Here is a 23369-nt window from a genome sequence, read left to right on the forward strand (position 1 = left end):
TTGCTTCTTTTATACAAAGTAACATTGTTTTCATTTATAGATTGCCATTAGGATACCTTAGTAATGATGTCAGTTATGATGCAGATATTTCAAAGTTTATTGTTTATTTATTTATTTTTTTAGAGACAGGGTCTTACTCTGTTGCCCAGACTGGAGTATAGTGGTGTGATCTTGGCTCACTGCAGCCTCGACCTTCCAGGCTCAAGCAGTCCTCCCATCTCAGCCTCCCAAGTAGCTGGAACAACAGGTGTGCACCACCATGCCTGGCTAATTTTTCTGTTTTTTGTAGAGATGGGATCTCGCCATGTTGCCCATGCTGGTCTTGAGCTCCTGGGCTCAAGAGATCTGCCCACCTCAGCCTCCCCAAATGCTGGGATTACAGGCATGAGCCACTGCACCCTGCCCAAAGTTAGAATAACTTAATGAGTAAGGTTTAGATGATGTCAGATACCCCTTTTGTCTCAGGGGAACTGGCTCCTACTTAGATATCTTAGGACCATTAGTGGGACATTATAGGATAGCTTAGAAACAGAAACACTCATGTCAGTGTGATTTATGGCTAAGTTGGCACTCGACATCAGTGGGATAGGAGGGGTAATACATTAAATGGTGCACGGGAAATTGATTATTCATTCAGAAAATAATTGAAATGGATCTGTACTTCATACACAAAAATCAATTTCAGGGAGATTAAGGGACTTAAATTATAAAAGGCAAAACTTTGAAACTTTTGGAAATAGTACAGGAGAATAGCTTTATGACCTTGGAGGAGGGAAGGATTTACAAATAGTGTTAGCTATAAGGCAAAGGTTTGGTCATTGAACCATCTTAAAATCAAGGAAATTACTTCATCAAAAGACATTGCTAAAAGAGTAGGAGAGAAAATCCACACACTGGGAGAAATATGTGCCATACATATGTATGGCAGTCACACCTGACAGCAACAACCGAAGCGTACCCTGAGAATGACCCTACGGTCTAAGACGAATGTGTGTTTGGAGTTCCGAGCTGAGAAACCTGGGAGTGGCCAACCCAGAGATTGATTCCTTATCTATGAGGAACATCTGAACCCCCGGCCCATTTTGGATTAAAGGAGGGTTGCCAGGTGAAGGTTGCAGGAGGTGAGCTAAGTAAAAATGCTATATAAACTGCATACTTTTTAGAAACAGTAGTGGTTCTCCCATCCAGCATGCCACCACTGGACCGCTGTGTATGTAAGTCCCCTCGAGAAGCCCTAGATCTCATTTGCCGGCTCTGGGTCCCTCCGGCCTCTTGAACCTGGTGCTATCCCTATCAAAGTCAATAGGGGTCTGGCACAATAACATGTAACTAACAAATCATTAAGAAACAGAAACCTGTCTTTTAGAACGTGGAACGTCTCTTCATCAAAAGTACTGTAAAATGAATTAAGAAGCAACCCATAAATACTCGAGGGAGATACTTGCCATACATGTAACTGACTAATAAAGGAAAAAGGTACTCTGGAGAAAAATGAACAAAAGCCTTGAATAGAAACTACGCAGAAGTGGAAATGTGAGGTTGGGTGTGGTGGCTCACATCTGTAGTCCCAACACTTTGGGAGGCCTAGACAGGTGGATTGCTTGAGCCCAGGAGTTTGAGGCCAGCCTGGGCAACATGGTGAAACCCTATCTCTACAAAAAATACAAAAATTGGCTGGGTGTAGTGGCAGGCATCTGTGTTCCCAGCTACTTGGGAGGCTGAGGTGGGAGGATTGCCTGAGCCTGGGAGGTGGAGGTTGCAATGAGCTGTGATCATGCCACTGCACTCTAGCCTGGGCAACAGAGAGACCCTGTCTTAAAAAAAAAAAAAAAAAAAAGTGACAATGTGAATGGTCAATAAAAATGTGAAACTACTTAACTTTATTAGTACTCAGGGAAATGCAAATGAGAAGCACCAGGTGATACTGTTTCACACTCTCCAGGGTGGCCAAAATTTTTAAGTCTTAAAAAACAACCATAAGGATGTAGAGTCACAAACGGGAACCCTTAGACACCGCTGGTGGCAGTTGAATTAGTACAGCCACTTTGGAGAACTCTTCAGCCTTGTCAGGAAGAGTGGAAGCTGTGTGTAATCTACAACACTGCCCACACTCCAGAGCAATGCTTCTCAAGCCTGGCATCATATATTAGCCTCCCAAAATGAGCATGTCGGAAATACTTACACCTGGCCCTTACCCCAGACCTGTGATTCCCAAATGGTATGCCAAGATGCCCTGGGGAACCACAGCAAACTCACAGAAGACCATGGGATATCTTAAATGTTCAAGGGGAACACGGTGTTACTTGGCATCTGTTGAACACAATGTGAATTACTAGCTCAAGATAGTTCAGTTCAGTCTCAGTGTTACCCCACACAGCATCCCTTTCTGTTATGCACAGCTGGGTTTTCCGTGGTTGCTGTAACAAAAAGCAGGTATCATGAAAATCAATATGGAAGAGGAAATAAGGGTGGTAGAGTCCAATATGATTCCAAAGTTTAAGAAGTTGTGTAGTGCCCAACGAGTGCACACATTCCATTAATAAGTAATTGAGGTTATTTAAGAATGAAATAAAACTTTTTTCTTTGGTATTTTCGTACAGATTTTTCAAACAGCTACTGCGTTGTTAGGACAAAAAGACTTGTTGAGGTTTTTGGACCTAACTACTTAAATGGAATTGTTAGGAATTTGTTCTAGGGGTGCCTAGAACCCTGAAAAAATTGAGCCACCTAGTAGTGTCCCTTGAACCAAGAATATTTGGGAATCTCTTTGCCAAATTAGTTAACTCAGAATATTTGGAGATGGAATCTCTATGTCTTTGTTTTTAAAAAGCTCCCCAAGTGATTCTAATGGGTTCCTAAGGTTGAGAACCACTGCTTGAGAAACTCTTGCACATGTGGCTTAGGATAATGCTACTCAAATTGTGCCTGGGGGCCAGTGCTGGTTTGCAAATTATTTCCTACAGATCTGCAGCAAGATAAGTAGTTTATATGAATCATGCTTTCAGTGAATAATGGTACAGTTTTTGTAATCACTTGTCTTCTGATTAAATTTATTGAAATACAATTTTATGTCAAATTTTATGATGGAAATATTGAGGCTTGTATTTTGTGCTTTTTTCTCATATTTTTCTAATATTTATTATTTTACAGCTTTGTTGATGTATAATTGATCAAATTGCACTCTTTAAATTGTGCAATTTATTATACGTCAATTTTGACATATGTATATACTTGTGAAATCATCAACACAACCAAGATAATGAACATATCCGTCACTCTCTAAAATATTTTCTCGTCCTTTTGTAATCTCTCCCATATGCCCCTCCATATCTCTTCATAATCCTCCACTCCTGTCCCCTCCCCAGTGCAACCACTGATCTGCCTATTGTCACTATAGATTCGTTTGCATTCTCTAGAATTTCATGTAAATGGAATTTTACTGAATGTACTCTTGCTTTTGTCTGGCTTATTTTACTTAGCATAGTATTTTGCAATTCAGCCACGTTGTTGGATATATCAATAGTTTACTCCTTTTTATTGCTGATTAGTATTCCATTGTATGGATATGTCACAACTTGGTTTTTTGTTCACCAATTGATGGATATTTCAATTGTTTGCATTTTGGCTGCTATGAAATTTGTGTATAAATCTTTATGTGATCACATGCTTTCTTGAATAAATAAATACCTAAGAGTGGAATGGTTGGATCACATGGTAGGAATATGCATATAGTAATTTATTTTTATTGTATTTCACAAATAAAAAGCATTAGCCCACAATGATTAGAAATAAAACTCTCCCAGGCTGGGAGCGGCAGCTCATGCCTGTAATCCCAGCTACTCAGGAGGCTGAGGTAGGAGAATCACTTGAACCTGGGAGGTGGAGGTTGCAGTGAGCGGAGATCACACCACTGCACTCCAGCCTGGGAGACAGAGCAAGACAACATCTCAAAAAAAAAAAAAAAAAAGAAAGAAAGAAAACTCTTCCTTCAGCAAATGTATTTTGAAAAGTACTAACCTAAGTGATATGCCCAAGAGTGTTCATAGCTACATTGTTTATAATAGCAAAATACTGGAAACAATCCAATCATCCATTGTCAGGAGAATGGATTATTAATATGAGGTATATATCCAGTAGACTATAACAATGAAAACTACATTAACGTAGCTGCAGTTTATCTGCTACATTAATGTAACTGCAACTACATTAATCAGAATGAATAAACGGAATTTAAAGTTGAGTTCCAAAAGCAAATTGCAAAAGAGTGCATATGGAAGGATTTCATCATATGAATTTTACAAACAGTATTTTATTACAATATTAAACAGCATTTTATTTATAGAAACATACATATATGGTTAACTATAAAGAAAATGGTAATACAAAATGCAGGATAGTGTTTCCTTGGGGAGCGGCCAAGGGTACAACGAGAGAGAGAGGACCGAGGAAGGACAGACAGCCTTTGAGGCTAGTGGGTCTTGGTCCCTTTCTTAAACGACAGGAATTTATTTTAATGTTACATTTTGTGCTTATATTTTGTCATACATTTTTTGTGCATATTCGATATCTAACCACAAAATACAAAAAAACTCTCTGAACAGTTGAAAAGGGAGTTTATTAAGCAAATAGAGGTACAAATTACGAACCATCAGGGTTAGAAAAAAATCCAGGCTTTAAATAAATATATATCTAAATAATAGGCTATTGGGTATTATCATAGAAAAACCTGGGGTATTAACACCAGGTTATCGTAGAATATTTAGTTAAGAAGTATAGAAAATATGATATGCTGTTTACTTGAATGATACTCGGTAGGCATGTAATGTGATGATTAAATCAGTTAAGAATATGTGATCGATTTAAAAAAAATCTCTTTTAAAATGCATGTCTTTTGTTTTTATGATTATTGAAAAATGGTTTTCAGAATACAAAATGAGAATCAAAAATTGGTAATTAGATATTCTGTGTTTCCCACATGGATGGAATTTATAATTGGGTGGGAGTTAGGTTAAAAGCTAGAAAACACTGAGGAAGTTAAGAAAGAATTAAAAATTCCCGTTAAGAGAAAAAAACAAACAAAAAACTGCGTCCTTTGCTAATATAAACCGTAAGAGCCTATGCCTCGAGAAGTTTCTCTGTGTTTGTCCTTGTACATTTTTAATGACTTAATGAGAAAGATACGTCAGGACTCCTTTCCTAGCAGGAGGTTGAGTCTTTCACAAATGAGTAGGGAGCTGCTCTCATAATGAGGTGAACGGCCACCTGAGTCTTGGATAAGTCCAAGGAAAACCTTTACACCAGAGGAAGCAACAACTTGCCCGTGTTCAATCTGAGACTTTCCAAGGTCGGAAGAGAAGAGGATTGGCATTGATATTTAATAAGCATTTACTGTGTCCGAGGCATTTTGGTACGAATTTTATATCTCTTATCTGATATCCTTGCCTTTTAGGACTAGGCTCTTCTTACCTTTAAGGTAGATGTTATTGTTCTCATTTTACGCATGAGATAACTGAAACATAGAACTTAAAAACCTTGCCAAAGATTTCAGAGGAGGCAGATTTAAACCCAAATGCATTTGCATTAAACCCCAATGGATTTGATTCCAAAGCATGTCGTCTTTCTGCTAATAATAGCCAACAGTCATTGAGTACTTACTATATTTGTACCAAGGTCTGTTCCAAGTGATACATAGATTTTCTCTTTTAAGCCTCATGGCAGTATGAGAAAGAAGCTATTATTATCCCCATTTTACAGATGACAAAATGGAGTCACAGAATGTTATGTAATTTGCCCAATGTCACACAGTAAGTGGCAGAGTTGGTCCAGCTCAGGAGCCCACACTCATAACTTCTTTTGGCCTTTTATGAGTACATCTGCCCTTTCAAGGATCAGGCTTGCATCTGTCAGGGAGACCTAATGTCTCCTATTAACTTTTGAGCCATATGCAACATGGAAACTGGTTTCTCCTGGCTGGGCACTTCTGGGTCGCCTGGCCTCCTGTGAGCTCCTCTTTTCTAATTGAATCTACTCTCTAAGACTCTTTGCTGCTGGAATATGCAGCAGTAGTTGGAGAGACACTTCTCAGTCAGTTCTAATATGTTTAGCTGGGTTCTTCCTATTTTTTGTGCTTCATCAGATCCTTTGGGCTCAGTGTTTTCTTTCTTTCTTTCTTTCTTTTTTTTTTTTCTTTTTTGAGACAGAATCTCACTTTGTTGCCCAGGCTGCAGTGCAGTGGCACAATCTCGGCTCACTGCAACCTCTGCCTCCTGGGTTCAACGATTCTCCTGCCTCAGCCTTCAGAGTAGCTGGGATTACAAGCACCTGCCATCACACCCGGCTAATTTTTGTATTTTTAATAGAGATGGGATTTCACTATGTTGGCCAGGTGGATCTTAGGTGATCCACCCGCCTCGGCCTACCAAACTGCTGGGATTACAGACGTGAGCCACCGCGCCCAGTCTGGGCTCAGTGTTTTTCATGGAATAAGGATGAATCATTAGAAGAGCTTTCATACCTCTTAAACTCTCAAATTCCATGCCTTAATAAGGATTTTTATTAAGACTTCATTTAAAACAAACAGTAATGAAGCATCATTTTAACCATTTGATGTGATTATAACTCATATGCTTTCTACTCCAAAAATGTTTGAAGTAGAAGAAACCAATACAATGGGATAAGCACAATAAAAATGCAGAACAATGTAGAGAAAACAGAGATAATTACACCAAAACCTTAAGGTATTTTCGTTATTGCTATTGAGCATTTAATGCTGAATTTCCTGTCTGCTGAGGCAACAGAAAGGTAATTGGTCAGATAATTTTTGTTATGTGTTCAAGTAAAGTAAACCAGTTCATTGGGGAGGGAGTACCATGTCAGGCCACTAGGCAACCTTTTTCTTCCTACAAGTTAGATTATGTCTGAATATCCTCTGGAGCACTCAGATCTTAAAATACTTCAGAAGAGACTATAAAGAATGGCCAGTGATTGTCTTTAAAGAGGCACCATAGCAGTGCTGTAAGCACTGGGGGAAAGGCCAGGTTCGTTCTTCTCTGGGGGAAAGGCCAGGTTCTAGGTCACTCCCTCACTTTGTTCCAGTCTCTGCCCAAAGGTCACCTCTTCCCTGACTGCCCTTTCTATATGAGGTTCCCACTGAACACACCTGGGTTGCCCTCTATTCCTGTCCAACATAGTAGTCACTAGCCATATATGACAACTAAAATTAATTAAATGACATAAAATAAAAAATTCAGTACTTTGGTCATACCAGCCACATTTCAAAAGCTCAGTAGCCGCGTGTGGCTAATAGTTACCATATTGGACAACACAGATACATCATCACAGAAAGTTCCATTGGGTACTGCTAGCCTATGTTCTTATCTTGCCTCCATTTTCTTCTCAGAACTTTTTCAACACTATGCCACGCCATGCACCTAATGATTTGTTTATGTTCCACTAGAATACATGCTATGGATCACAGTTTTTTGTTTTTTGTTTTCCCAGAACATAGCTGAATCCTCCAGTGCCTAAAGCAGTGCCTGTCATAGTACAGTGCTTTGTAAATACTTGCCGAGTGAATGAATAACAAATGCACGAATGAATTTTAGTATTATTTTGCAGTTTCAAATCAAAAGTATTTTGTCTAATGTCATTGGGTGACCTAGTACACGTTCTGCCACAGTTCTTAAGATGAACGAATGAAAATTCTGTGACCAAAGAGAACATTTTAAAGATAAAGTGATATTAAATATACTAGTCAAATTTTTATTTCTTTTATCTTTCATATTATAAAGAATAATGGGTAAGAAATTTCTGTTTATTAGTTAACATATCATCCTGAATATGAACACATAAAATATCAATTTTCTTTGCATTAAGAAGTCATGTAAGTAGAAGGAGAAAACAAAGTACTTATTACGTAGCTAACTGGACTTACAGTCACATCTAATTTAAAGCAAATTTGCTCCATGCAATGGAATATACTAAAAGTGATGTTGTGCAATTATAGCTACAGGCATGACAAGAAATCATAATACATTCTAAACGTATATAGAAAAATGTCAGTTTACTTCAACTTATTTTAAACAAAAATTACCCTTGAAATGATTGCAGTACCTAAAAGGAATTTGCGATCTGAACAAAATATAACTAGAAGCACGACTACCCTAAAGCTCCTATAAATACAGATTGAAGCTAGTTTTATGATTTCAGCCAAAAATGCAGCTTCAGTAACCTTGAAAAACATTGTTTCCCTTCTATCAGGCCTGGCTTTGTCAGGAGATACTCAGGAGGTGATGGAGGAAGGAGGTACCTGGTGGAGCCAGACGAGTCTGGTAAATCAACTTTAACAAGTAGCCAGATGATAGATGTCAGTTGGGTGTCATGCCCAATTCTAGTTGCTGACAGTTAGGAATTAGATTAAAATAGGAGTGTTTCCTCCTTCTCCCTCCCTTTCTTAAAAGCAGCCATTTTCTGAGTAGTGTTCTTAGTTCTCAGTGGATTTTCAAATGCGGATCATGAGGCACCTTGAGCTTGTGCGGGATTGGTGTTATTTTGCTATTTCAAGTAAAAAACATGATGGTTAGTGTCCTTGGATAACCTCATATACTTTCATTGTTTTTCAAATCAGGTCCAGTGAAGGGCCAAGTTCTTCATAAATATCATGGCTAATTTTGGAAACCCATATGTTCAGTTAAGGTTTCTGAACTGGAATAAATATGAATGGAGGATTTATCAACATTTGGATATTTGCAATTTCAATTCTTGATTCTTTTTTGAAAATCTATTCTGGGTCTGTATCTGAAATGTTTATCTCCTTTGGTGCTAGATCCAGAGTACACTTTTTGAAAACTTTAAATCATAGGTGGAATAATAAAGTCACTTGCTCTTAAGACTTTAGGGGTTGTTTTAGCTGGCAAGAGAGCATTGCCTGTGTGCTGTGAAAAATACGAGAGCCACAGAATGGCCAAATTATTGCTTTTACTCTGGCAGAGTGAAGGAAATGGCCTTGTGACAGACATTTCCAGTTTCCTGTACGTAGAAATGGGGAAACAGTTGTGGAAAAAAAAAAAAGCCAGCTGGGGTTCTTGACAGTTCATGCTAATTTTAAATTGTACTAATACTTGACTATATAGTGAGGAGTCCTGTGCAGGGTGATGATCTGTTGAAGACTCAGCAGGCCACAGTGGGGACAGGGAGAGAGGCTATCAGACGCTTCCCCTCCAGAGGCCTTTTAATGGGTACTGAATTCAGAATTGACCTCAGAATCTGATCATTACTGATGCAAGCGCAAAGTCAACATCATCTGCAAAGATAATTTCTCATCTATTCATGAGTACCTGTGCTCATCACCACATCTGGAAATCTGACTACTCAAATAAGAATTTCTGTTGAGAGACTGAACAAGCCAGGCACCAGCAATATTTTACTCTGTATGTACAGATGGACATCGATACTGGAATATTTCTGTCTCATTGATGCTTAGGGACTATCTTTTGATTTTGATCCATGTCAAGATTCTAAGGTAGTTTAACTCAGACATGGGTTTTAAGTGCTTTTTATTTTTGTTTTTGTTTTTTTAAATTTCTGTTTCTGTGAGTGTAATTTAGGGAGGAGTACCAGATTGTTTTTATAAGTTGTTTCTTACATTGATTAACACATATCTTTTCCGCCTTAAGGTTTATAACAAATATGAAACTAAGTTTCACAGGTTCATTCCAGCCTAATCTTTTTATAGATGATAGCATAATCCAGAAGCAATATGCTGCGACATTTTATTTTATTTTATTTTATTTTATTTTATTTTTGAGACAGAGTCTCGCTATGTTGCCCAGGCTGGAGTGCAGTGGCATGATCTCGGCTCACTGCAACCTCCATTTCCCAGGTTCAAGTGATTCTCCTGCCTCAGCCACCCAAGTAGCTGGGATTACAGGCATGCACAAACATGCCCAGCTAATTTTTGTATTTTAACAGAGACGGAGTTTTGTGATGTTGGCCAGGCTGGTCTCGAATGCCTGACTTCAAGTGATCTGCCACCTCGGCCTCCCAAAGTGCTAGAATTACAGGCATTAGCCACCGGGTCTAGCCTGCTATGACATTTTAAATTTCAAAATGTAATAAAATCACAAGTTATGCCAGAAAGCCACAGTACTTCTCATTGAATATAGTATCTCCTTGGTGTTCGTGTCCTTCTCTTCTTTCATAACTCTGTGTGCCAGTATTTCACCAAATCTATCAACTCTTTTAAGGCAGAGACTACATTTATTTATTTTTTAACTTTTTGTTTGAAATAACTTTAGACTTAGAAAAAAGTTGCCCCAAAATACTACACTGATTTTCATGTACCCTTGATGCAACTTCCCCAAATGTTACCATCTTACATAACCGTAGTACGGTGAAGGAAACAGAAATTGATGTTGGTACAATAGCATCACTAACTAACCTAAATAACTTATTTCAGTTTGCCGATTGTCCTACTAGTGTCCTTTTTAAAGCCCAGGATCCAATCCAGAATCCCATACAACACTTAATTGTGATGTCTTGTTAGTCTCATCTAGTCTGGAGGAGTCTTTCTATAATTTTTGCAACTTCCTGCTTTTGAAGAGTCCTGACCAGTGATTTTGTACAACATCCCCAGTTTGGGTTTGTCTGATGTTTTCTTAGGATAAGAATTACCATTGAAGTTACGTTGTGCCCTTTCCAGTGGTTTTTTGTTTTTTGTTTTTTGTTTTTTTTGAGAAGGAGTCTCCCTCTGTTGCCTTGCTAGAGTGCAGTGGCACAATCTCGGCTCACTGCAACCTCCGTCTCCTGGGTTCAAGTGATTCTCCTGCCTCAGCCTCCTGTGAACCTGGGACCACAGGCACACACCACCACACCTGAATAATTTTTGTATTTTTAGTAGAGACAGGGTTTTGCCATGTTGGCCAGGCTGGTCTCGAACTCCTGACCTCAGATGATCTGTCTCCCACCTCTGTCTCCCAAAGAGCAGGATTACAGACGCGAGCCACTGCCCCCGGCCCCCAAAGTATTATATCAGAGGGTATATGATGTCAGTATGTCTCATTGCTGTTGATCTAAGTTTTGGTCACTTAGATAAGGTGGTGTCTACCAGGTTTCTCCACTGCAAAGTTACTATTTTTCCCATTAGAATTAATAAGTACCTTGGGGGGAGACGCTTTAAGACTCTGCAAACATCCTGTTTCTCATCATACTTTTGCCCATTAATTTTAGATTCTATTGATGATTCTTACCTGTAACGATTATTAATGTTTGCTAAAATGCTGATACATTTTATTTCTATCATTCCTTCTATTTTATTAGAATTCTGTTGTAAGGAAGAGCTGTTCTTCTGCCATTTATTCATTTATTGTGTTAATGTGGAGATATAATTACTATAATTTTTTTCTCAAAATATCTCAGATTTGGCCATTGGAAGCCCCATCAGACAGGCTCTTGTCTCCTTTTGACACATCCCCGTCATCTTTTAAATGCATTTTGTAACTCTGGCATCACAAGATGTGTCAGTCTTAGAATCAGTAACTTCTCCAAAGACCCTAGTTCTTTGCACTGGAGATTGGTATTTAGAAACAAAATCTGGGTGCTGGATATGCTCATTGCTACTGGTATATCATTGCTTCTAGGCCCTCTCCTTACAGTGCTAGGAAATAATGTGTCTGTATATACACATACACGAACATGTTTCTCTCTCCCTCTCTCTCCATATCTGTATACCTATGAATATTTATCTACCTATTAAAAACAATAAGTTTATCCACTTACTGATACTTCCACTTACAACTCAATACCACTAGTTTCCTTTTAGATATCTCTTTTTCCTTACTCGTGGCTTTTTCTCCAACAATTAGAAACCTGGCATTCATTATCTACAATATATTTACTTATTTGCTCAACCCTAGTATATATGTAAAGAAGTTTCAGAACTGTGATTTCCATAATCCCTATGAGAAACAAGTTTACCAGAAAGACTATATAGTGTTTGGGTACAGTCCTTTTTGTCTAGTCTTAAGATATATAATAAAAGTACTGATTTCCAAAATTAGGTTAGATATTTTCTTTCTTACCTCTTTCATGGTGGCTGTTGTTTTTCATTTGTAATACAGCTAGGTTCTTTTGTTACTGTTTGTGTTCCATTTTGGGTTCCCTCAATACCGACAGGTTGGTTTTAATTATTATTTATTTGGGGGATGTGAAACATGACTATAGTTCTTAGAGTCTGAACTCTGTGAAAAGGGGCCGGGCACGGTGGCTCACGCCTGTAATCCCAGCACTTTGGGAGACCTAGGCGGTTGGATCACTTGAGGTCAGGAGTTTGAGACCAGCCTGGCCAACATGGTAAAACCCCTTCTCTACTAAAAGGACAAAAATTAGCTGGGCGTGGTGGTGGGCGCCTGTAGTCCCAGCTACATGGGAGGCTGAAGTAGGAGAATTGCTCGAACCCAGGAGGCGGAGGTTGCAGGAGCGCCAGATCACACCACTGCACTCTATCCTGGGTGACAAGCTAGACTCCATCTCAAAAAGAAAGAAGAACTATATGAAAAGGCATTTCAGAAAAGTGTCATCCCACCTTATCCCTTCTGTCACATCTCACTCTCCCATTCTTCCCACCCCATTCCCACCCACCCCATAAGTAACCAGTTTAGTTTCTACTTTTTTTCTCCTGTACTTCTTTTTGCACAAATAAACAGACACATATGTTTTCTCATACAGAGATGATATTCAGTGTCTTTTTTTGTGGTACTGGGCAATTTAAATGCTGTTTGGTAATTTTAACTCTTAAGGATACTGTTTATAATTGGACTGTCCTTACTGCCAATATATTAGAAAGCATACTAAATGATTGTTTTCTTTTTTGTAAAATATTTGTGGAATTTTTTAAAAAATGAAGATGACATGAATTTTGATGGGCTTATTAGCACTGAACTATTTCTTGATAAGAGTTGTCGAAAAAAATGAGAACATAAAGCAAGCAACGTTTTTCAAGTTTTCTTTAATGCATTACATCTTTTTTCGCAAGGTATTTTAAAATTTTCTTTTTCCTTGTTAAGTGAATTGAATTATTTCAAGCATCAATGAGAGCTGCTAGACTGTTATATTTCGGGGGTCTTGCACAGTAGCTTTTCTTACACATGAAAGCAGAAGAAAACATTTTGCCAAGTCTGAAAAGAGGGCTAGGATGCATTTCATTGTGCACTCTGTTTCTTCCCACATACTCTGCAGGCATTTGGGCAGTCCTTCTCCATCCACCGGAAGGTTGCTGAAGATGGAGAGACTCGGGAGGAAACACTTCTGCAGGAGTCAGCATCAAAGGAGGCTTATTATCTGGGGAAGATCTTGGAGATGCAGAATGAGCTGAAACAGAGCCGGGCTGTGGTCACTAATGTACAGGCCGAAAATGAGAGGCTCACCGCTGTCGTGCAGGATCTGAAAGAGGTAAACAAACGAATTCCCTATGAGAGATTTGTGAGAGGGAGAAATAAGAAAGTTCTCTCCATAGCAGAGAGGAATAACACTTTTTATTTAATCAGAGGGGCTGTATTAAGCACAAAACAACTAATACTGAGCTAGCAACTTTTCCGTATTTTTTAGTGAAATGATAGCTAGCTTGTTCTGAGATGAGCTTTTCTCTCTTTTATTGTTTCTTGAGAATTAAGTTTTGTATGTATTGTGGACTTGGGAATTGGCCTTACTATTTCTGCAAAGGTGTTTTAAAAATACAGTGACCTTAGCACTTCCTCCCTGCATTACCTGGTTTAATACAATGTGGAGAAGAACGGTTGGCTCTAATGCTCTGTATCAGCCCCAATTCCAACTGACAGTGGTGTTGGCTCAGGACACTGCTCACAGGGAATGACAGCCTAGGCGAGTGTCCTGAGAAGTCTTCGAGTCTGGTGATGCAGATCCCCAAACTATTTTTCTCGTTATAGAGAAGGCAGCAAATTACGGCTGGAATGAATTAGGTCAGGGAGTCTCTCTCGGTCTGTGAGTGTTGAGCATCCACCGAACTCACTATTCCTTGTTAGATTTTCCAAGGCAGCATCACCTGCCATATCATTTTCAGACTGGCAGAGTCATCGTTTAGTGGATGATGTTGGAAACAGAGATAGCCAAAAGTAGCTTCATCCATCAAACCCTGTAAGAGCATTTTTGGAAACTATATTCAATCATTCACTCCGTATTTTGATATGAAAACTGTAGAAGAGACGCAGACGTCCTCTAACTCCTACACCAATGCAGTGGTGATTGACAGGTCCACAACCAAATGGGCTCACTAGTTGAGCATTTTAGTGATAGAAATATGTAGGATGAAAATATTCTTCAATATTGTAAACTATAAGAGAAGTAATCCACATTTGAAATAAGTGACATATTGCAAATAGGGTTTCACTTTTATAAGATATAAGTTGTCCGGAATTTATTGGAATTTTCTAGATAATTTACATTTACACATGTTCATATTACAATGAACTAATGAATACTGACAGCAAGGTTTCTGGTTTACTTATCTCATTATCTTTGGATATGCCCAAATATAGCAATATGACTTGTGAAGACAGAGAAAGGATCCAGTCAAGTGGAAGTTAGTGTTGAGTACTGAGAAGAACATGAGACAGTTTTCAGGATACCAGGGCCTCCTCATTTCCCTCCGACGTGAACAACTATTAAAACCCCAGCTACTCTTTGGTTCCTTCTTTCTGAGACAGGGTGTCACTCTGTTGCCCAGTCTGGAGTGCAGTGGCACATTCCAGCATCCACTGCAGAAGTGGACAGAGGGTCATGTGGAGCCAAAGCCCACCATTCTGGATTAAGCAAGTCACTAAACATTTGCAGGGAGCAACCTCAGCAGCCATGAGCAGCAGGGTCACGTGCAAGTTGGCAGAGAGGGCGTGGCATAGGCAACATGAGGACCATGTGCACATGCATGTAGGTGGTTTATGGAGAAGAATGTGACCAATGAGTAGAGCAGTCTTGATGGCTAGTTGGGTGGATCCTCTGAAAGCTGCAATCCCCGTTGTGTAGCAGCTGCAGCTGAGCCAAGAACAGCCAAGGTTGAGGATGGGGCAGGGAATCCACAGATGCTTTTCTGGGTGAGTCAAGGTGGTGATGATTGATGGAGCATCCTCACTTACACAGCCGCGCTTGAGGGCAGTTCCAATGAGTAGATTTATGATGAGTGGCAGAAGTTAATTAAGCATGAAGTTACAAGTTAGGAATGAATGGAGGCAGCAAAAGAAAAACAAATTGAAGAGCCTTTCATTCAGATCAGTTCTCCAACTTGAAGGAACATCTGAATCACCTGGAGAACTCATCAGCCCATGAACATGGGGCCCTCTCCCAGAGATTCTGATTCAGTAGATCGAGGTAGGACCCAATAATTTGCATCTCTAACAAGTTCCCAGGTGATGTGGGGGCTGCTGCTCTGGAAACCACATTTTAAGAACCACTAATTTAGATTTTTTGGCCTGTCAAAGTTGAGGAAGGCCCACAATTGGGACATTGCTATGAGCACCATGATCTCCTGAAGAAATCAATTGGTTGTGACCCTTCAATTTTTATGCATTTTCGATAATAGATTTGCAGTAAGAGAATAACTTGTTATATCCACATTTAGGTATTTTTTTATCTAAAACAGCTTGAGGCACTTTAGCCTATGAATGTGTTTCTTCAGATTTGTCAGGTAACTAAAAGAAAATAAAAGGTCTTGTGTTTCATGTGTGCCAACAATGTATTTGTTAATGTTCTTTCTGATGGGGTGAGAGCTGGTAATATTACTATAACCCTGAGTTTTTGTTTTTGTTTTTAATCCAGCAGATACATTTTGTTTCGCTGTACCTAAAAGAATTATTATTAACATTTAGAGCTAACATAAAAGGAGAATAGGAATAAATTCTATTTTTTGGTGTATTGATAACAGACTTTTAATGGTTGGTATTAAGTTGAAATCTCAGATTTGATTTCCTTGTAAGCTCAGTTTTATTTTTTGTACTATATGCATTAACTGATGTACAGCGATTGGAAGAGAGATCATGTAACTTAGAACAGTTATGACATAATGGACCATGAGAAATGTGCAAGGATAACCAACCCAAAATATAGTAAATGATCAGTTTGATAGAAGCTGTGTATTTAATAACTTAATTAATGGGATCATTTTTCTTTACTAAAAGGACTCATTTCCTGTTTCAGTAGTATTGTTGTCCTGGCAAAGGTGTGTGTGCATGCATATGTGTTGGGTGCAGTGTGAAAGATTTACCTGTGTGTGTGTGTGTTTGTGTGTGATTACAATGTCAAATTCTCTTCCATAAATAGTAGTTACAGGATAGTATGGTGAAAAATGGAAAAATTACTGAATTAGGTTTTAGAAAATCAGTATTCTAGTCAGCTCTGCTGAAAGTTTTAGTATTAAATTCATGATGTTTGTAAAATTTATATTAAGATTATATTGATATAGAGTGAATACGTAATAAACATAAGCAATTATCATTAATAATGTTCTGCGTCCTCCAAAAATATCATTGACAATATAACTCATTATGTAGATCTATATTCTTAGGGTAAGAGACATGAGATAAATATCTCTTTGAATTTATCACCTCAAAAATTCTTTCTATCATGATATGAATCAGGCAGTAGAATTACACATTTTTATTTCTGCCTTGACTGTTAAGAAGCTCTGGGGCTATGCTTAAGTATAAAACACTAACCTAGGTTTTTTTTAAAAATCTATTTCTCACTTTTAAACATTTTTATTAGCCTTATTGTACATATGAATTTAGTGGTAAACTGCTTTAAATAATTTTACAGGCCGGGCGTGGTGGCTTATGCCTGTAATCCCAGCACTTTGGGAGGCCAAGGCGGGTAGATCACAAGGTCGTGAGCTCAAGATCAGCCTGGCCAAGGTGGTGAAACCCCATTTCTACTAAAAATTTAGCCAGGCATGGTGGTGGGTGCCTGTCCCCAACTACTCAGGAGGCTGAGGCAGAGAATTGCTTGAACCTGGGAGGCAGAGATTGCATTGAACCGCGATCGTGCCACTGCACTCCAGCCTGGCGACACAGCGAGATTCTGTCTCAAAAATAATAACAACAATAATAATTTTATAAAATCCAGGGAGTGTAAAGAAAAACTGGTCACCCAAATTGGAGAACCAAATTAATAGTTAAACTTAACCTAATTAGGAGTTAATCCTACAGGGCCAATCATAGACAGAGTGAAGAAATCTCTGAGTTCTCTTGACACAGCATTATTTTGGTAAGAGCATAAAGAAAGCAGATTGCTGTAGGGTGTAAACAGATATTTAGTAAATAAGTTTGAATTTCATTTTTTCTATCTTCAACCTGTAGGTATAATATACTAGAATATATTTACTTTTATACTTATTTGTACTAAACTAAAATCCACATTAATGAAACCATAAAATAGGTTGATGAAACTTATTACAACTTAATGCTCCCAATTACCAGTTAATGTCTCCAATATAAGATATGTTAGAATTGGCCGGGCACGGTGGCTCAAGCCTGTAATCCCAGCACTTTGGGAGGCCGAGACGGGCGGATCACGAGGTCAGGAGATTGAGACCATCCTGGCTAACACAGTGAAACCCCGTCTCTACTAAAAAAAATACAAAAAACGAGCCGGGCGAGGTGGCGGGCACCTGCAGTCCCAGCTACTCAGGAGGCTGAGGCAGGAGAATGGTGTAAACCCAGGAGGCAGAGCTTGCAGTGAGCTGAGATCTGGCCACTGCCCTCCAGCCTGGGCAACAGAGCGAGACTGCGTCTCAAAAAAAAAAGATATGTTAGAATTAACTGCAATATTTACAAAGTATACAAAGCAGTTATGCAGTATTCCTAACCAGAACTGGTATATATGTGATAAAAAGATGTCACATAAGATAGGCGCCTTCAGGTGGAATGCAGAAGATTGGAGTTATCAAATGAATTATTGACCTTAGTAGAGATTAAGCCTATAATTTAAAGTGAAAATAACAACATTTATTGAGTGCCAGACAGTGTTCTAAATACCTTACATGCCTTAACTGCTGAATCTTTCTAACAACCCTCCTGAGGTAATTCCTTTTATATTCTACCCCTATTTTACTGATGGGGCACATGGATCAAAGAGAGGTCAGATCACTTGTCCAGAGCACATGGGTACCAAGTGACAGGCCGTGATCTGAACTCAGGAACACTGGCTCTGATGTGCCATTCTTTGCCATGTCACCGTAGCTGCCAAGAGCACAGGTTTCCCTCTTCCGAACCCTGCCTCAAGCTAATGAAATTTCTAGAAAAGTATATGAAGTTTTAATACAATAGCTGCTATGGTCTGAATGTGCCCCTTTCAGATTCATGCACTGAAACTTAATCATCAATGTGATAATATTAAGAGGTCAGGCACTTAGTTGGTGAATGAGATTAGCGACTTTATATAAGGGCTGGAGGGAACTAGCTAGGCCTTTTGGCCCTTTTGTCCTTTCCAGCGTATGAGGACACAGCATTCATCCTCTCTGGAAGGCACAGCAACGAAGTGCCATCTTGGACACAAAGAGCAGCCCTCACCAGACACTGAACCTGCCAGCACCTTAATCTTAGATCTTCAGCCTGCAGAACTATGATCAATAAATTTGTGTGTTTTTAAAAATTCTTCTTCTACAAGGTTTCTTCTATAAGGTTATTTTGTCTGTGTTGAAAATCTATTTTTTAGTTTAGTTTACCTTTATCAATGATCTTAGCTAGATCTGCTGGATCACTTACTGCATCAGTTAATGACATCAGCACTTGCTACTTCACCTTGCGCTTTATGTTATGGAGATGGCTTCTTTCCTTCGACTTCATAAACTAACCTCTGCTAGTATCAAACTTTTCTTTTGCAGCATGTTCACCTCTCTCAGCCTTCGTAGAATTGAAGAGAGGCATCCGGGTGCGGTGGCTCATGCCTGTAATCCCAGCACTTTGGGAGGCTGAGGAGGGTAGATCATCTGAGGTCAAGAGTTTGAGGCCAGGCTGGCCAACATGACGAAACCCTGTCTCTACATTTTTAGTAAAATTAGCTGGGCATGGTGGTGCACGCCTGTAATCCCAGCTACTCAGGAGGCTGAGGCGGGTGGATCACCTGAGGTCAAGAGTTTGAGACCAGGCTGGCCAACATGATGAAACCCCATCTCTACATTTTTAGTAAAATTAGCTGGGTGTGGTGGTACACGCCTGTAATCCCAGCTAGAGTCAGGAGAATCGCTTGAACCCAACAGTCAGCGGTTGCAGTGAACCGAGATCACACCACTGCACTCCAGCCTGAGTTACAGGAAGAGACTTTGTCTCAAAAAAAAAAAAAAAGAATTAACAAGAGCCCTTGCTCTGGATTAGGCTTTGGCTGGTTTGATCTTCTATCCAGACCTTTCTTCATGTCAGAAATGAGGCTGTTTCACTTTCTTATCATTCATGTGTCAATGGAGTAGCACTTTTAATTTTCTTCAAGAACTTTTCCTTTGCATTCACAATTTAGCTAACTTAGCTAACTTAACATGGCTAATTTGGCATATGCTTCATCATTTCTTCCTTTCCTTGAAAGTATGATTCTTTCACTTGGCCACTTTGAGGCCACTGTGGGGTTATTAATTGGCCTAATTTCAATATTGTCTTATGTTAGGGAATAGGAAGGCCCAAGGAGAAAGAGATGGGGAATGGCTGGTCAGGGGGCCAGTCAGGACACACATGTTTATGGGTTAAGTTTACTGTCTTATATGGATGTGGTTCATGTCAATATAACAGATAAAATAATAATGAAAAAGCTTGAAATATTGCAAGAATTACCAAAATGTGACACAGACACACAAAGTGAGCACAGGCTGTTGGAAAACTGGAGCCAATAGACATGCTCAATGCAGAGTTGTCACAAACCTTCAATTTGAAAAAAAAGAAAGAAAACATTGCAAAGCTCGATAAAACTAATCACAATAATATAAGATGTGCCTGTATTTGATACATAGGAGATTTGGTAATAGTGTGGAATTAGAAATCAGGAACTCTGGGCTGGGCGTGGTGGCTCACGCCTGTAATCCCAGCACTTTGGGAGACCGAGGCAGGCGGATCATGAGGTCAAGAGATCGAGACCATTCTGGCCAACATGGTGAAACCCCGTCTCTCCTGAAAATACAAAAATTAGCTGGGCGTGGTAGCGTGTGCATGTAGTCCCAGCTACTCAGGAGACTGAAGCAGGAGAATTGCTTGAACCCAGGAGGCGGAGGTTGCAGTGAGCTGAGATTGTACCACTGTACTCCAGCCTGGCGACAAAGCGAGACTCTGTCTGAAAAAAAAAACAAAAACAAACAAACAAAAAAAACCCAGAAATCAGGAACTCTGAGTTCAGGTCCTAGCTCAGCCATTTTACCGGTTGTGTGATTAAACTTCTCATTTCCTGTATAAACATTATCATACTAACACCTCTCCTACACCTCATGATTTTTATGCAGATAAAATGAGATGTTTTCCATGAAAGTGTCTTATAAGAAATAGAGGACTTTGTAAATGATATTTACTGTTTCAAAGTTTGGTTGTCAAACTTATTCACACATAGGAAAACAGAAGCTCTATTTGATTGGAGCAGCATAGGAGGCCTCAGCACCATCCGACAGTAGCAAGAAGTCATGGCTGACATCCTGACACCAAAAGAGGAAATGGAACACACATTTACAAAGAGGAGAGCCATCTAGGTATCTTCCTATCACTATAAACACCCTTTCATATCTGGCTAGTCCATGAAAAAATCCTTGCATTATTACCTAGTACAGCACTGGATGTTCTTGCCGATGACCTGAATCATAGGGAAAAGATTGAATTATTTAATGTATCCGGTAAAAACCAAAGTATTTCTTACAGTCTTTGATGGTCATTGGGAGCTGTGGTTACACACAGCTGAGTGAAGCTGACATTTCTGTGAAGGCATGGCTTGGCTCTAGCTGGAAAGTTTTCTGTTTCCTGGCCTGTCCCTGTCTCTCTCCTCCTCTCCATACTTGGTGGGAATGGACCTCGTACCTCTCTGGAATGATGCAGTGCACCAAACAGTGGAGAACTTTCGTTGTTTTTAACTGATTTACGTAACTGATCATAATATCATAGCTAACATTTATTGAGCTCACCATATGCCAGGTATGAAGCTTAGCACTTTACTACATTCATTATTGCATTTAATTCTCTCAACAAACTTGCAGCGCGTATGCGATTCCACAGGAGAGAGCTATATTTCTTTTGGTTGAAAAGTTCTTTCTAACACTTGCTGAGCTACAGTAAACAAATATGTCTATTAATGCCACTGGGAATTTGAAAGCAAAGTCTTAACAAAATATAGACAATTCATTTTTTAATAGTTGTGATTTGATTATGCTTTTGGGGAAAATCAGATAACAAAATGGGTTTGTTTGTAAGGATTAGTTTGCAATTTAGGCTCATAGAATTTTTTTGTGTGTGTATACAGTTCTATCAATTTTATTTTATTTTATTGAGATAGAGTCTTGCTCTGTCACTCAGGCTGGAGTACAGTGGTGCAATCTTGGCTCACTGCAACATCCACCTCCCAGATTCAAGCGATTCTCCTGCCTCAGGCTCCTGAGTAGCTAGGATTACAGGTGTGCACCACCACACTTGGCTAAATTTTGTGTTTTTAGTAGAGATGGGGTTTCACTATGTTGGCCAGGCTGGTCTCGAACTCCTGACCTCAAGTGATCCACTCACCTCAGCCTCCTAAAGTGTTGGGGTTACAAGTGTGCGTCACTGCGCCTGGCCAGTTCCATGAATTTTAACTCGTAAATAGATTCATATAGCCACAACCACTATCAGGAGGCAGACCAGTTTCACCACTTCAGAAACCTCTCTTGGTCAGTGCTACTCTTTGTAGTCAAAGCCACTCCTACCTCAGCCTCTGATAACCAGTGATCTATTCTCTATCACTATAGTTTTTTTTTTTTTTCTTTTTCTTTTCAGGAATGTCATATAAGTGGAATAAAACAGTATGTAACCTTTTGAGATTGGGTCCTTTCTCTCAGCATAATGCCTTTGAGATTCATGTAAGTTGTTACATGTGTCAATAGTTTGTTCCTTTTTATTGCTGAGTATTATTCCACTTTATAGATATACTGTGGTTGCATTAATCAGTTCACCTACTGAAGAACAGTTGAGTAGTTTTTAGATTTTGGTGATTACGACTAGAGCTTCTATAAGCATTCACGTACACTTATGTTTTTGTGACGTTTTCATTTTTCTAGAGTAAATACTTAGGAGAGTGGGAATGCTAGGTCATATGGTAAGTGTATGGTTAAGTTTTCCAGAGCAGCCGTACCATTTTGCTTTCCCACTACCAATGTGTAAAAGTTCCTGTTGCCCCTATTCTTTCCAACCCTTGGTATTGACAGTTTTTGTTGTTGTTTTTGTTTTGTTTTGTTTTTGTTTTTGTTTTGCTTTTTTGAGACGGAGTTTTGCTCTTGTTGCCCAGACTGGAGTGCAATGGCGTGATCTCAGCTCACTGCAACCTCTGCCTCCGGGGTTCAAGTGATTTTCCTGCCTCAGCCTCCCAAGTAGCTGGGATTACAGGCACCCACCACCACACCTGGCTAATTTTTTAATATTTTTATAGAGACGGGATTTCACCGTGTTGACCAGGCTGGTCTCAAACTCCTGGCCTCAGGTGATCCACCCACCTCGGCCTCCCAAAATGCTGCGATTACAGGCGTGAGCCACCACGTCCGGCCCAGCCTTGACAGTATTTTTACAATTTTAGCAACTCTAATAGGTGTGTAGTGATATCTCATGGTTTTAATTTGCATTTCACTATTGACTAAGAATATTGAACATTTTTTGTGTGCTTGTTTGCCTTCCATGTATTCTCTTTGGTATATTGTCTTTTCAAGATTTTTGCCCATTTTTAATTGGGTGTTTCTTTTCCTAGGTAAGTTTTTTTGTTTTGTTTTGTTTTGTTTGTTTGCTTTGAGATGGAGTCTCGCTCTGTTGCCCATGTTGGAATGCAGTGGCACGATCTCGGCTCACCGTAGCCTCCACCTCCCGGGTTCAAGCGATTCTCCTGCCTCAGCCTCCTAAGCAGCTGGGACTACAGGCACATGCCACCATGCCTGGCTGATTTTTGTATTTTTAGTAGTGACAGGGTTTCACCATGTTGGTCAGCTGGTCTCAAACTCCTGACCTCAGGTGATCCACCTGTCTCGGCCTCCCAAAGTGCTGGGATTACAGGCGTGAGCCACTGTACCTGACCTATTTTTAAATTTTATATTAATATATTAACTGGATTTTTGTCAAATAATTAGAGAATTCTCTTTAAATAACCATCTTCTCACTTCACACTTAGTCTGGGAA

At 39.4% G+C, this 23369-nt stretch overlaps 1 protein-coding gene across 8 annotated transcripts in view; it reads left to right on the forward strand.

Annotated features, from left to right (window-relative positions):
- The window catches only part of BICD1 (BICD cargo adaptor 1), a 266893-nt gene that overhangs the window by 91956 nt on the left and 151568 nt on the right, over nt 1-23369 (forward strand). For all 8 annotated transcript variants that reach the window (XR_012420125.1, XM_005570516.5, XM_065524008.2 and 5 more), the window contains exon 2: nt 13234-13446. Coding sequence is in view for 7 of the 8 variants with exons in the window: in XM_005570516.5 (XP_005570573.1) it covers nt 13234-13446 (213 nt within the window). In the remaining variant the exon portion in view is untranslated. The remainder of the gene's footprint in view (nt 1-13233; nt 13447-23369) is intronic.

This window comes from Macaca fascicularis, chromosome 11 (genome assembly GCF_037993035.2).
Source record: "Macaca fascicularis isolate 582-1 chromosome 11, T2T-MFA8v1.1".
Taxonomy (NCBI): Eukaryota; Metazoa; Chordata; class Mammalia; order Primates; family Cercopithecidae; genus Macaca; species Macaca fascicularis.